This window comes from Amblyomma mixtum, chromosome 3 (genome assembly GCF_055824585.1).
Source record: "Amblyomma mixtum isolate Tamu chromosome 3, ASM5582458v1, whole genome shotgun sequence".
Taxonomy (NCBI): Eukaryota; Metazoa; Arthropoda; class Arachnida; order Ixodida; family Ixodidae; genus Amblyomma; species Amblyomma mixtum.
Genome location: NC_143014.1, coordinates 167,074,833 through 167,089,840, shown reverse-complemented (window position 1 = coordinate 167,089,840; position 15,008 = coordinate 167,074,833). Strand labels below are relative to the sequence as shown.

Sequence of the window (15,008 nt, the reverse complement as noted above, 5' to 3'; positions counted from 1 at the left end):
AGGCAATGCTGGGAGTCCCTATGCAACCGTCTTGATGGTAACATGAGTCTACATCAAACAGGAAACATCTTCCGACATCCAATAGACCAATCTCAATCTACGACACTACGAAGACACAACTTCACAAAACTAATTGACACCCCCCCCCCTCTCAATTTGCCAGCAGAGCTACTTGGGAAACTCTAGGAGAAATACTTTCCACCTTTCCAACCACCGTTCCATCTGGACTATCACGGACTATTTAATGACCTTTTATGTCAGCCTATAAGTGAAGCAGAAATAATGGCAGAGCTTCATCACACAATACCTCCTCAGCTCCCGGACTCGATGGAATCATCATAAAGTTTTGCGCAACTTAGACATCTCGTACATAATAGCCTTAACCGACGACTTTAATAAATGCTGGCAACAAGGTAGCCTGCCGGTCCCGTGGAAGGAGGTCAAAGTAGTCTTCATCCCAAAACCAGGCAAACCGCTTCTCTCCACCAACCTCCGACCTATTCTGTCACCTCTTGTGTGGGAAAAATAATGGAACATGTAATCCACACACTACTCTGCAACTTTCTCGAGGAACGGGAGCTCCTGCCCACATGCAGGTTTAATCTCCGTCCTGGTCTGGCCACCCAGGACATATTCCTCCAACTGAAATACCACATTCTTGATCCAAAACTCACAATACGCGCGCCATCTTTTGCGGTAATCTCACCAAAACATTTGATAATGTAACACACTGTGCCATTCTTGAAAATCTACAAATACTTCAAGTAGATAGTCATATGTATAACTATATCAGGGCCTTCCTCAGCAACCGGACAGCAACCCTCACTCTAGGCCCCTATACACTCCCAAATATCTAGCTCGGTGCTCAGGGAACCCGTCACGGAGTGGTTCTTTCTCCAATACTTTTTAATATTGCTCTTGTATTCCCCGACAACTCTCAAATTCCAGGCATCCATTTCACTCTATATGAGGGTGACATCACTGTCTGGGCACGCCGAGGCAGTGACGCCATCATAGAGACTCATCTCCAAACTGCTTTTAACACTATTGATGCATATGTGAAGGAGAGAGGCTTATCTTGCTCACCCTCTAAATCTCAACTCTCTCTCTACCGGCCCAAATCCACTCAACTTGAGAGCCCACCTATCGCTCTGACACTCGGCGCACAGCCCATCAGACTGCTAGGGAATGGCACTCTATTCCCACGTTCTTTTTTGAAAGGGTGTGCTCTAAATAGACGTCCACAGGAAAAAGTAGAGACGACAGGACAGAAGCGCAACTGTCAACCTTAATAACCGACAAACGAAACCTGGCGCGCTTATACAGCCGCTGATATCCAGAGACGGGCTGCATGAGAGAACGTGAATCAAACTAATAATCAAGAAGAGGAAAAGCAATACGGCATATCTAAGCGACACTAAAAAAATCCAAGAAGGTGAACACATCACCTATTTGACCTACAGCTTATTTTTTTTCAAATACGCATGTGTTGGGCTTATTAGCCGCGCTCAAAGAAGTCACGTTTGTCCTATGATAGTGCCCGCTCGAAGGTGGTAAAGCGTGGCATAGTAACTCTTTGCATGAAATCTGCATTAGAAAAATCATGTACCCAACCTATAGGTGCAAGCTTCCACTGCCGGACTGAGCGAATTTTATCGGCAGGTTACCCAGCCCATCTGGTCACCAGCACCTCTGAAAGCCTTGTGCAAAAATTTAAAAAAATCGGACCATAGTAAGCGCGAGGTAGAACAAAACCTGTGCAGGTAATGCCTTACCTGCACGGTCTTTCACACAGTTTGAAGAAATTTGCGTCCAGACACAGTGTTCAGCCTGTTTTTTCGGCTCCCTGCAAATTGGAAAAATTACGTCCGATGGTGACCAAAAGTGTGCTAAAAGGCCTGTAATATCAACGCATCAAACCGCGTGCACACAATGCACTGCAAATGTTGTGTATGAGATCCCCTTGACCTGCGGCAAAGTGCATGCGGGCAAAGCGGAAAATTTTCAGTGAGCGCGCCCGCAGGCCCAACATGACCCTGAAGAGCAAATCTGGAGGTAACCTTCCGTTACGCTGCAGCAGTTGCCAAAACTGCCTCCTCAAGTTTCATGAAACTGAGTTTCTAGCTAAGGCGCAGGACAAGACCGAGAGAGAAGTAATTGAGGCCTTCTTCAGTCACCTAAGAAAAGACGAGTGCGTTAGCACGCCTTCTATTCACCTTTCTAAAAATGAAGTATCTTTTTTGTATGGTTACAGCTAGTCCATTAATCCGGTCGCTGCTCCTTATTTTAGTTAGCTTTTATAATTTTTAATGCGCTTTCTATCTTGTTTTGCGGGCCTTTACACGGATTTTATTTCCACCTCTCTTGTTTCTTTTCACAGCCATCTTTCATGCACCTTTGTAGCCCATGTGAATGCTCTTTTTACAAGTTTTTATCATACCACGGCACGTGTTGATATGTTCACCTACGTGGATTTTTTTAGTGTCGCTTAGATATTCCCTATTGCTCTTCCTCTTGTTTGCTTCGCGCTCTCTCATGCAGCTCGTCTCTGGATATGAGCGGCTGCATAAGCGCACCTGGCTTCATTTGTCAGTTATTAAAGTTGAAAGTTGCGCTTCTGTCCTGTCGTCTCTACTTTTTCCCTGTGAACGTTTATTTAGCGGACAGCCCTTCAAAGAAGGTTATGTCCGTCAGAAAAGCCCGTCAGAAAGTCTTACTATTCCCATGGAGCCCACAGAGGTGTCGTCGAAGCCCTTCAGACTCACACTCAACAAACTACTTGGCTCATCCGTCGAGTCGGAGAGCAGGCCTTCACGGAAGACACACCCTTCGCCTCATCCAAGCATACGTTACTAGCAGAGACACATACGCTCTGCCCTACCTACCACTCACTAGCAAGGAACGCGATCGAGTAAACGCCTTACTCCGCACTTGCACGAAAACAGCTCTGCGCTTTCTACCCAGTACCTCTACAGTGCGCCTACTCAAGAATGGAGCACATGACACCTATGAAGAACTCACAGCCCAGGCGGTCCGCCTCTCGCGCACACCAGCAGGTCGCGCATTACTGCCTTTTCTACACATATCGTCAATTGGACTCCCCTAGGGAGGCAGCCCCCTCCCTAGTGTAATCCGGTCCAAAATTCTAGTACCCCCTCTCTAAAAACATGCACCCAGAAAGGAGCGTGAACCGCAGAACAGCCAGGGCGCAAGCCTCACACAGACAATTTGGAGAAGACCCCACTGTGGACTCTATTGATGCAGCCACCTACACAATTGACCATCGCAAAGTACTAGCAATCACAAATAATCACGCCAAACTTCTCTCTGCTGGCTCAATTCTCAACATCACTACAATCAAGGCAGATGAGGCAGTGACTGCGCTAGCCACGGCCTCCACGCCCGCCACCAAAATCATCTCGGGCTCTAAAACGGCTATCCTTAATTTTTCCAACGGTATAGTGTCCCCAAGCACCCGCCGCCTTTTGCGTTCTTGGCAACCCCGACAATCCGTCACCTTATTTTAACGCCCGCAAATGCGAGCCTTCCAGGTAACGAGGAGGCTCACTCCCTAGCCCGAGGTCTCACTTTCCGGGCTGGGGAGGAACGTCCTTCCTCGGATGCTGGGGTTGTCTGCTGTACTTTCGTGACACCCTTGCCCATTACCGCGAAAATAAGAGAACATACGCTCCTCCGGCCCCCACCCTCACAATCACACAAGCCGCCCACTGGCGCAGGCTACAAACGCGCACAACCCACAACCCCATACCTCACCTTCCGCCACGCCCGCTCTCCTGATAAATTTCCTACCACCTGCAAGCTCCGCGGCAAACCTCGAGACCTTCTACATATATTACTCACCTACCCCTCATTCCCACATCCTCCTGCGCTAGAGATGGCCCTAGATCACTGGGAGTGCTATACTCGCCAGGACTTCCGATCGGGACCAGCGTAAAATAATCACTAGTGCTCCCTCTAGGATAGCCTTCCAAGGGCTCTCCTTCGCTTTGTAAGGGGGCCCTCTCTGCACGAGGAGGGCTCCCTAGTGACATGTAGGGGGCTTCGCCGTCAATAAATGTTTCCACTACCACCACGCGAGGGGTGGGGAGAGTGGGGGAGGCTTGCGCCGCCGCCAGTAGACCTGCCGCGGAGCTGCCTCTTCCCACATGCTACCCCTATCGGTCTGCCTGCCGCTGTTGCTCCACGAAACGGACTTACGCCTTGCGTCGCCGGCCCGCTACGCCATCCCCGCTCCCGACGCGCGAGAGCCATCGGCGCCGGAATCACGCGAGCAGCCGCGCGGCGGCGATGGACGCGCGCAGCTCCTGCCGTGTTTTTTCACGAAAAAAAAAAACAGTCAAAAGACGGAACACAGCGAAGAGACGAGGCCCATGCACGACGACTGTATGCGCCTCGTCTCTTTACTGTGTTCCGTCTTTTGACTGTTTTTTTTTTCCATGTATTATGTACCAACTGACCTAGATTTCAACTCTACTGAATGTTTTTTCATGCGGTCATCTTTGAGGCGGTGTTACCTCAAGTCCTTTCGCGCGTCCAACTCAGTTTAACTGCATTAAAACCCTATCATTTTTTTGAGACTATGCTATCGAGTTGATGGACCTGTGGAACACGTACGCCTGCTCGTATATCAGTTGCATGGTCCGCAAATCATCGTAGCGAGTGCAGCGCGAGATTGCTGATCCAGTTGTGGTAGTGACTTGGGTGCTGCGCTTACAAAAGGTTCCGAAACTTATTTGCCCCTTCGCGTAGTGCTAGAACAGCTGCAAACTTCGCTGGTACGATCCCCATGTGTTCCGTGTCGCATGGCGTTTCTCTCTCTCTCTGTCTCTGTCTTTTTTTTTTTCTGATTGCACACCTATTCTTTCTTTTGCTTTTGGACAAAAATTATAACGCTGAACACCTTCACGGTAATGCGGGAGTTACTGAATGAGCATTGCAGCTCGCTGATTGGCGTTTTTCACCGCTTCAGATGCTTATTTGTGCGATAAAATCTATACAGGGTGATTTTTTTTATCCTTTGCAGATCTTCATTTAGAAAACTGGAAGATACGTCGAAGACGTTTATGCACGTGGACGTTACAGCGAGGTGGACATTACGTGCCCGATATGCCTCAGTACTTATACGATTAATTCGCTAAAATTAACTAATAAACTTATTAATTTTACGGGGAAGGGTTCTATTGCGAAACTGAAAGCCGTTACCACCGAAGGTGAGGCCTGTTTTTAAATTTCATTAATGCATCGAACCTCAATAACACGCATTTGAAGGCTCGTTGAGTTGGGTTTACCGCATTGTGTAGCTACAAAATGCTATCGCTCGCCTTCTTTATGCATCAAATATGAAAGCCGTTTGTATATTTGATAATGTAAAAGAAGTTGACTTGATTTCGGCTGTGATACCACGCGCAGCAACGCCCCTTTATAAATATGCAATGCGCAAAAGCCAACTCAACCAGCCTTGAAATGCGAGTTTTCGATGTTCGATATTTCTAACCGCCTTGCCGATTAAAGAAATTTAAAAACAGGGCTCACCTTCGGTAGTGGCGGCCTTCAATTTCGCGATTAACCTGCAGCATAAAATTAAAAATAACAAAGCTTACTATTTATTTTAGCTAATAATCGTCTACTTATTGTCCCGTATCAGGTATACGTGACGTCCGCCTTGCTGTACAATCTACGTGCATAAACCGCTCCGACGTACCCCTCATAGTCTGCAAAGGTAAAAAAAAATCGGCCTGTGTATCGACTCGTTAAAAAAAAAAAAAAAACTTGTGGCCTTCTTAATCATATTCTTGAAGAAAATGCGGTAGCCTTCGGAAGTTGATCCACTCCCAAATATTCCTAAGAACTACCATATTTTGGAAGTAGGCGCACCCCAGAAAATGGATTAAGATGGATTAGTGGGTGGATTAAGGTAAATTAGTAGGGCTTAGAGGGTCGATTAAGATGGCAGAGTGGGTCGCGTTAGTATAATCACATGTCTGGCATCTAGTCCTCGAATTTTCAATTGAAGGTGCTACGACTGCACGACCCTCTCAACAAATCGGGGAATTTCGTTGCGGAGAAACCGGGTGGTTTTTGAAAGATGATAATATACAGTAAATTCTATCGCATTAAAAAGTGTTTGGCCTGCTGCATCTAAAGTGGGGCTGTGCCCTGTCCCGAACCGGTTCGTTCGCAACGCTTCCTCTTGTTTGTTCCGGTTCGAGCTGGATTGCAAAATGGCAGAGCAAGAGTAGCTTTGATTCGGTTCCGGTTCTGGGCAAAAATACGGGCAGTGGCTCCGGTTTTCAGCTCTGTTTCGAGTTCATTTCGACACCCTGGTTTGAACACGGCGCGACTTCAGGCACTTGTTATACAGCGATCACTAATTACGCCGGCCTTCATCGCCGCTTCTTTTCTCCCCCGTTCTCGCAAGCATACTTGAAAGTCAAGAGAAAATTCGAATGTGTATTTCGCCTCTGAGAAATTCTTTACTTTTTCCGCTTGTTTTCTTACTTGTTTGCGTTCCACCTGAAATGAATATGTGTGATAAAGATTAAATTTGGTGAGCATGCGCCTGTGAATTGTGCGCCCTCTAATCAACAATACATTTTTCTCTCAAGCGGGAAAGTAATAGCCCCAAGCCTGTCGCTGGAAAAGCGGAACCAACCGTCTGAAATGAGAGCCGACGTGGCGTAAAATCCCGTCGGGCATTTGTTATCAGAACCCCGAAGTGAGGAGTCAACTTGCGCTGCTCCATATCACAGTCCGTCGCTGTGTGCAAGACCCAAGAAATTCTCTCTAGAACACGGCTCGCTCTCCCGAGTGAGTCTTGCGGCGCTCTTCACCTCGGTTGGGCCACGCACAAAGCATGAAGCCCCCATTGTTTCTCGCGATGACAGTCGTATTCTGCGCCAGATCGGCGCTTTGCCAAGAAGCCAGTAAGTAGCACGTCGTTTTCATTCTTTTTCTTTTGCTTGTTGAGAGACAATTTGTTTACGTCGCAGTGGTTACTGTTTCCACGGCGACGCGAACAGCCCTGCTTTTCCAATTCGAGGTAATAACTAAATGAAAACCGAGTGTGAACATTGCGTTGTTGCCTGTGCATGCTCCGCAGGTTATTGGAGCAGCTTGTGAAACGCCTTGAGCCCCGACCCGACACCCATACCTTTGCCTCGAGCTTCACGTTAGGGTGATGGCAGTCAGGTGTGAAGTCCACTAATTTTAAACGCGCCTTACACTAGTGTGGCGTATAGCGAACATAAGAGTCGTCAGTGGGCTCAAATTGATACTCTAAATCGGCCGCCGGCTGCAAGCCGTGATTACGTATCATAAATTTTGCATTTTGTGGTTTATAAACGCTTGATCGCCTTGGTCCTTGAACCGAATACCAGCGTGGTGTGCTCTTCACGAGCTGCTGATCTGTGCATGCTCACAGCGGGAGCTGAACAGATGCAAGAGCCAGCAGCGCACTGGCTGCCAATGCTTTGAGGAGAACGAATTATATACTGCTGCGTGTGAATGTAAGTTATGACACCATCAGCCAAGAGACTGAGTACGTAGTTGTTTTGGCTTAAGCGGCTTGCAGTTCAGGAGCAGTGCCGAAGTGCGCTCTTGGCTACTTGTCGCGTTTCTTGGACTGCTTGAAACATAAATATGCAGTTTTTAGGCGAGTAGGAATATTCTAAACCCGGGGACACCTAAAATTCTTTCCGGTGTGCTTTATTTTCGGGAGTTTTCTAGTGTTGTGCTCGAGAGGAAGGACAAAAACCTGCGGACACGGAGAGGCAGAAATGTAGACGTCAAATGCTGCATTAAATGGCGCATAAAAACACAGGCAAGTGAGTCAGTGAAGAAATCCTATTAAATTAGAAAGGTTAGATTCCCCTTACTGTGGGGTCTTTAGTCTAGGACTCCAGAAACGTCGCCGATGGCGAAATTGTATAGTTTACGAAGTTAGTAATGGCAGTAAATACCCACAAATTCTGGACGAGCTCAATTTTCAACAGGAAGTTGTTTATGAGCGCAATTTTTTTGCAGATAGTTAGACTGCACCATAGCAATCAATATATCCGCGGATCCCCGCGTGGTATGCTGTTAGTTTTCTGCTATTTATTTCCAAAAACGCACCCCATTACTTTCCTATAGCAGTATTTACTCGACGCGAGCGCAGGACAAACTTTACAAGCAAGATTTTGCTACGCATCGCAAGATTAGCCCCTTTCCATAAATATGTTCATACCAGTACCTTACACTATGCCACAGTTGCCTCACAATTAAAAATGATGTAGAATAAAGTTGGACTGTACAAAAGTTCAGCAGAAAATTGGCGCATTTTAGCCAAAACGTCAAGTACACAATACACGTGCTTGGTGGTTTTAGTATTGTAAGCTGAATGCCTCTAGGAACCATATGAGTCTTGAAATTTGCTTGAGTTCTTCAAAATAAAATGCTGCTTGTTCGCTTCAGTGAAGTAAACTTTCACTCCACAGAACATTTCATTAAGGGCTTCTGAAGTTGCATCATGAAGTGAACAGCGAGATCTGAACACACGCACAGTGCGACAAAGAATGAGAACGAATACAGCGCTGACTATCAGCTGAAGGATTTATTTCCGCGACATCTGGAGTATAAATGCACAGATGGCGCGAAAATGATTGAGAGCGTCCTCATCAAGAACAAAAGTGCAACAAAATCAAATGGTTTAGTTAAGGTACAAAAGATTTGGTTATGAAGCTTTTGAAGCATGACATATTGTCATGTTTGAAAAGCTCCATAACCAAATGTTGCTGTCATAGACAGAATTTCAGCTTTACAGAACAGGTGCAAAGGCTGCTTTTGACTGGTTACCTACTTGAACTTCTGACATCTGTGGCTGAGTCTACCCTAAGGAATAGCCTATCTCGTGCAGGAACAAGCGATGGTCTGGAATCGGGCACGTGTCGCAAAGGTGTGCCGGTGATTTCTTATCTACATGGAATTTCACACAACCTGAAAAAAGTGGGAAAAAGTAGGCGTCAATGTGGCGTTCTCGATGCTTACTCATCTGGCTGGCTTGTGCCGAGCCGTAAGCAGCGAAAATGGCAAGCTAGCTAAGTGCACCACGAAGCACCAACAGCGCTTCGTCGCTTGTGATCAGGCTATTTTTTTATTTAATTCCGCTGCCCTGCTGTGGGCGATATGTATGGCAGACTGGACAGTGTCCTAATGAAAGATCAAAAGAATACCGTTACAAAGTTTCACAAGCTAAATCTGGTCACCACGGCATTGACGGCTGAGATTGTGAAGAAGCAAAAAAAATCACAAAAAAGAATGCATGCCACCGTACAGTGATACAGCAGTGGTTGGAGGAAATCTTGAAAAATTCACGCGAGAAATAATCGAGGCTCTGAAGATTAGAAGGCTGGGGAATGAGTGTGTCAGCACCCCTTCGATTGCACTGCTGGACAAGGGCCATTTCTGGGAGAAGCATAATCGTTGTGTTGCTTTTGTCCTGAGCATTTGGTTTTGTTGTTATATTTTTGTTCTTGATGTGGACGCTCGTAATTAATTTCCCGTCATCTGTGTATATATATTCGATGTCGCGGAAATGAATCCTTCAATTGATAGTCAGCGCTGTGTTCGTTCTCATTCTTTGTCCGACTCTGTGTGTAGGAAGTAGGCGCACCCCAGAAAATGGATTAAGATGGATTAGTGGGTGGATTAAGGTAAATTAGTAGGGCTTAGAGGGTCGATTAAGATGGCAGAGTGGGTCGCGTTAATATAATCACATGTCTGGCATCTAGTCCTCGAATTTTCAATTGAAGGTGCTACGACTGCACCTCAGGTCTCAGATTGTGCTGTTCACTTCATGGTTCTTCATAACTAACTAGCTCGCCAAAACGTCTTAACGCAATTCTAAACTTGGCCCCGCCGCGGTGGCTCAGTGGTTACTGCGCTCGGCTGCTGACCCGAGAGACGCGGGTTCGGTCCCGGCCGCGGTGGCCGAATTTCAATGAAGGCGAAATTCTAGAGGCCCGTGTACTGTGCGATGTCAGTGCACGTAAAAGAACCCCAGGTGGTCGAAATTTCCGGAGCCCTTCACTACGGCGTCCCTCATAGCCGGAGTTGCTTTGGGATGTTAAGCCCCTATAAACCAAACCAAACCAATTCTAAAGTTGGTTCTAGTGCCATAGCCATGTTTCTTCGCCCTTGCGGCTCGTGATAAAGTGCGACAAGCGTTTGACAAGTTGGTTTGAAATTTCTTGCATAGCTTATTGCAGTTAGTAACGACACCCAATCCACTGGCATCCCTGTACGATATCCGTAGTTAAAGCTGTAAGGCACGTATATCTCTGGATTCCGGCTGTGATTGAATTACTGATACTTGCCACGCTAATTTTGCGCGTCCCTTTCACAAGGGTCTACGAAAATTGCCGTGCGGAAGATAGGTTCGTCATTGGCCGGGTATGGGCCCTAGCCGATGATGACATAAACAGCAAGCCGGTGGATTAGCCAGTGGGTCGTTCATTAATTGATCTTACATGCGATGGACAGAAATGGCTTCGTGAATTCGGCCCTTGTTAGTCTGGCTCACCGCCTTGTGACGGCTTCGGTGTATCTTTGCTTAGCATGCATTGGGCTTCCTTTTTGTAGCATATCTTTTCATTTGTGGTTACTTATACCAAAAGCATAATCTTGAAAGCAGTTTCCATATCCACGCAACGCACTAACGAGTTTATATAAACATAAACCTTTTCTACCATGATCTATAAATTTATGTTGCCTGTAAGGTATTGAGCACATCTTGCTTCACAATACTAACAAAAAACGAAACGTAGAGAAATGAAATATATTGAAAGCATGCAAAAAAAAGGTCGGAGTGATTGTTCGCAACGTAATGATTTTATTCGTTTGCTTATTTATTTTAATCTAAGAGACTGAGTAGGCAGCTCATTGCAGTGGTGTCTGGCCTTCGTCGTTAAACCCACTTTGAAACATTTATTGAATTGAATTCGCGCGTATTTGTTTCGAAAAGTGCTCTTCGCACGCGTGTAGCAGTCTTTTCTCCTGGTCTGTTCACTTGAATATTATTCCTGCACACGCTGTTAGAATTACAGCCATTTATATGGCTTCCTTCACGGGCGGCAATTTTTATTGCTCACTTGCTTGTAAACTTCTGCAGCTGAGTTCATTAGCTGAGTAATCACATCGGCATGCAGATGCTTTGTACGATGTGTGGCTGATGTAAACTGTGGAACGTAGTTTTATCAGCGCTCTAGCAGAGCTGACTTTCTGCACTCCGAAATATAGCATACGAAATTTCCAAGTGAGGCATGCGCAACTACTGGGGAATAGGCTATTGCCAGATTGCTGTATGGAAGTCTTCTACCCAGCTGCATTAATTACCGGGACGTTTTCTTAGCTCTGGGATGATAATAGCTCGTAAATATTAATTGAAACACGCAAACACCTGGCCGCCCGTATCCACCGGACTGTCTTGTCATAACGACCGGCGTTTTCACGCAGTTACATGCGCGATCCCAGCAGAGGTCAGCGACGTGCACATCCCCAGTTTTCAAGCACAAAATGAGGCAGTCGCTCTCGTCCATGCAGCGGTAGTGGCTCATAGCGGCGACCAGTCTCACGGAGGCACTGCCTTCGCGATGATTATTACTCATTGACGATGTGGTGTTCAGCCGGGTTCGACCCTGCCACCCAATAGCTATAGAGTGCACGCGAGTAACCTCCTAATAATCCCGCTCAATCACAGTGCAAATCTCATCAGCTTTTCAAAGAGAGAAGTGATAAAACGCTCCCCATCTGCTTTACGACAGATCTAGGAATTTATGCACACCAAAGTCATTGCGGGTGAGCGCCGGGAGATGTCCAGTCACCCAAAGCATCAGAAGGCTCAAAAAGAAGTCGCTACGTGGGTCTCACTGGCCGCAACGTCAACTTGTGCTTGAAGCCAATCTCGTAACCTTTCGACGGTGCCTGGGAAACAATATTGCAAATTGTAGGATTTAACATCCCGAAGCGACACATGGACTTTGAGGGATGTCATAGGGGAGGGCTCCGGCATAATTTAGACGATTTGGGGTTCTGCAACCTGCACTGACAACACCCAGCGCATGGGCGCTTTTGTGTCTCGCCTCTATCAAAATATGGCCACCGTGGCCGGGATAGAACCCGTGACTTTGGGGTCAGCAGCCGAACGCCAGAGCCACTGAGCCACCGCAGCGGGTGCGGCCTGAGAAACGCGTTGCAGTGTTGTTAACCTAGTAAACGTTAAATAGGAAACATGAAATAGCGGCGCGAAAAATCCTGCCGTTCGTGTTCCGGTTAGATACGCAGGTGAGATAAGAGGGCTTGCCTAATCAGGCTTTGAGCAGGAGGCTTACCTCATTCCTTTCGCCACAAGTGGGACCACGACGAAAACACTGCAAAAGCTCGATGCCAACAAGAACAAGCAATACAAGCAATTGGCGTCCCTCACAGCCTGTCTGACTAAAGTGTCAGTTAAACTACGCCCTTGCCTTGTTCAATCACATTTCAATTACTGCTTACTAATCTGGGGCTCTAATGTCAAGTCTAACCTTGACAAATTGATCGTTCTTCAAGAACGAGCTATGCGGTGCATCGAGAACCTTTAGCGGCTGGAACACACGGCTCCGGTGTTCCTGAGACAATGTGCTAAAAATAAACCAGTTATATGAGCTGAAACTTGCTACTGATATTAGGAAAGAAATCATGCGAAATCCTTTAGTGTTAAACAACTTGCGCCTGCCCAGTATTACACGGTATAACTTTCGAAAGAACTTCTTTAGACTACGCGCCATAAGAACGAGCTATGGTACACACACATTGATGTATTTAATCTCTAATTTTCTAAATACACACCCATCTTTTATTGACTTATCGCAGCAATGTAGAGCATTTAAAAGCTTCAAAAATGTATTCAGAACGTACCCCTTTTGCCAAAAGTAACCGAGCAACAGGTTCTTGCTTCTCAAACGTATAACGGAGCATTTACAGCAGCCCTAAAGACCGAACGGTGCCATAATGTAAGGACAAGGTCTCACCTTTCTTTACACAGAATCAGAACTTATGGGCTGCCACGAGTGCTTCGCTTCGCGGCTAAGAAACAAACCACCTGTGCCGGGTTACTTTTGGCAAGCAAAGACTGTACATACTGTTCAGTTAAAAGCATTAAGCATAAGCATACATGTTTTGAAAACCAACTAAACTCTATATTGGATGTTATTATTTTTCTCTTTTATTATTGCGTTAGCACTTGTATAATGTTGTAATCCTTCGTGCATGTCTGAGCCCTGTATGGGTGACAGTGCTCTCGTCAGGCAGAGAGCATCTGCCTTTAGCCCTGTTATCCTAGACCGTTTGTGTCCGAAAGATTGCTCTAAATAAAATAAAATAAAATAAAATAAAATAAAATAAAATAAAATAAAAGTAGCCTGAGTCGCTTTGGGACGTTAAACCCCATAAACCAACCAACCAACCATACTACTAATTCTGTTTGGGATTGTGGGAGGAGAGAATCATCATCATCATCATCTTGACTACGCCCACTGCAGGGAAAAGGCCTCTCCCATGTCTCTCCAATTAACCCTCTCCTTTGCGAGTAGCGGGCCCCGTATCTCCGCAAACTTCTTAATCTCGCCCGCCCACCTAACTTTCTGCCGCCCACCGCTGCGCTTGCCTTCTCATGTAAACCGCTCCGCGGTTTATCTTGCCTTCGCATTACATGCCCTGCCCAAGCCCCTTTCTTCCTCTTGATTTCGGCTAGTATCTCATTAGCCCGGGTTTGTTCCCTCACCCATTCCACCCGCTTCCGATCTCTCACCGTTACACCTATCATTTTTCTCTACATAGCTCGCTGCCTTGTACTTAACTTAAGCTGAACCCTCCTTGTTAGCCTCCATGTTTCTGCCCCACAGGTGAGCACCGGTAAGATACAGCTGTTGTATACCTTTCTCTTGAGGGACATCGGTAAAGTGCCATTCATGATCTGAAAGAACCTGCCATATGCGCTCCACCCCATTCTCACTCTTATAGTTATTTCCCTCTCATGAACCGGATCAGCGGTCACTAACTGCCCTAAGTAGAAGTATTCTTTTACTACTTCCAGCACCTCGCTACCAGTTGCGAACTGCTGTTCCCTTGCTAGACTGTTGAACATTGCTTTGGTCTTCTGCATGCCAATTTTAAGACCTACCGTTCTGCTTTGCCTGTCTAACTGATTGATCATGCTTTGCAGCTCATCTCCTGAGTGACTTAGCAAGGCAATGTCATCAGCGAATCCCAGATTACTTATTTATTCTCCATTAACTCTTACCCCCAACTGTTCCCATTTCAGACCCCGGAATACTTCATGTAAACAGGCGGTGAATAGCATTGGCGAGATCGTATCTCCCTGCCTGACACCTTTCTTTATTGGAATTTTATTGCTGTCTTTATGGAGGTCTATGGTAGCTGTGCAGTCGTTATAGATATCTTCCAATATTTTCCCAGAACGCTCTTGTATACCCTGATTCCGCAGTGCCTGCATGAAAGCTGAGGTTTACACTGGGTGAAATGCTTTCTCGAAATAAATGGAGGCTATACCTGTATATAGGAGTCGATTATATTCTGCGCATTTCTCCATCACCTGATTGATAGTGTGAATATGATCTATTTACCAAAGCCTGCCTGATCATTTGGCTGATTGAGGTCTAAGGTTGTCCTGACTCTATTAGCAATTACCTGAGTAAATACCTTGAAGGCAACGAACAGTAAGCTGATCGGTCTGTAATTCTTCAAGACCTTGACGTCTCCTTTCTTATGAATTAAGATGATGTTAGCGTTCTTCCAAGCTTCTGGCACGCTCAAAGTCACAAGGCATTGCGTATACAGGGTGGCTAGTTTTTCTAGCACAATCTCTCTTGCGTCCTTCAACAAATCTGCTGTTATCTGATCCTCACCAGCTGCTTTCCCCTTTTGCATTGCTTCTAAGGCTTTCTTTACAT

At 46.2% G+C, this 15,008-nt stretch overlaps 1 protein-coding gene across 8 annotated transcripts in view; it reads left to right on the top strand.

The window, feature by feature from the left end:
* The first annotated feature begins 6,738 nt into the window (after positions 1 to 6,738).
* Positions 6,739 to 15,008, top strand: part of LOC149352622 (sushi, von Willebrand factor type A, EGF and pentraxin domain-containing protein 1-like) — a 268,948-nt gene continuing 260,678 nt past the window's right edge. For all 8 annotated transcript variants that reach the window (XM_089581805.1, XM_089581804.1, XM_089581801.1 and 5 more), the window contains exon 1: positions 6,739 to 6,944. In XM_089581805.1, coding sequence (XP_089437931.1) covers positions 6,875 to 6,944 — 70 coding nt within the window. In that variant the 5' untranslated portion in view covers positions 6,739 to 6,874. The remainder of the gene's footprint in view (positions 6,945 to 15,008) is intronic.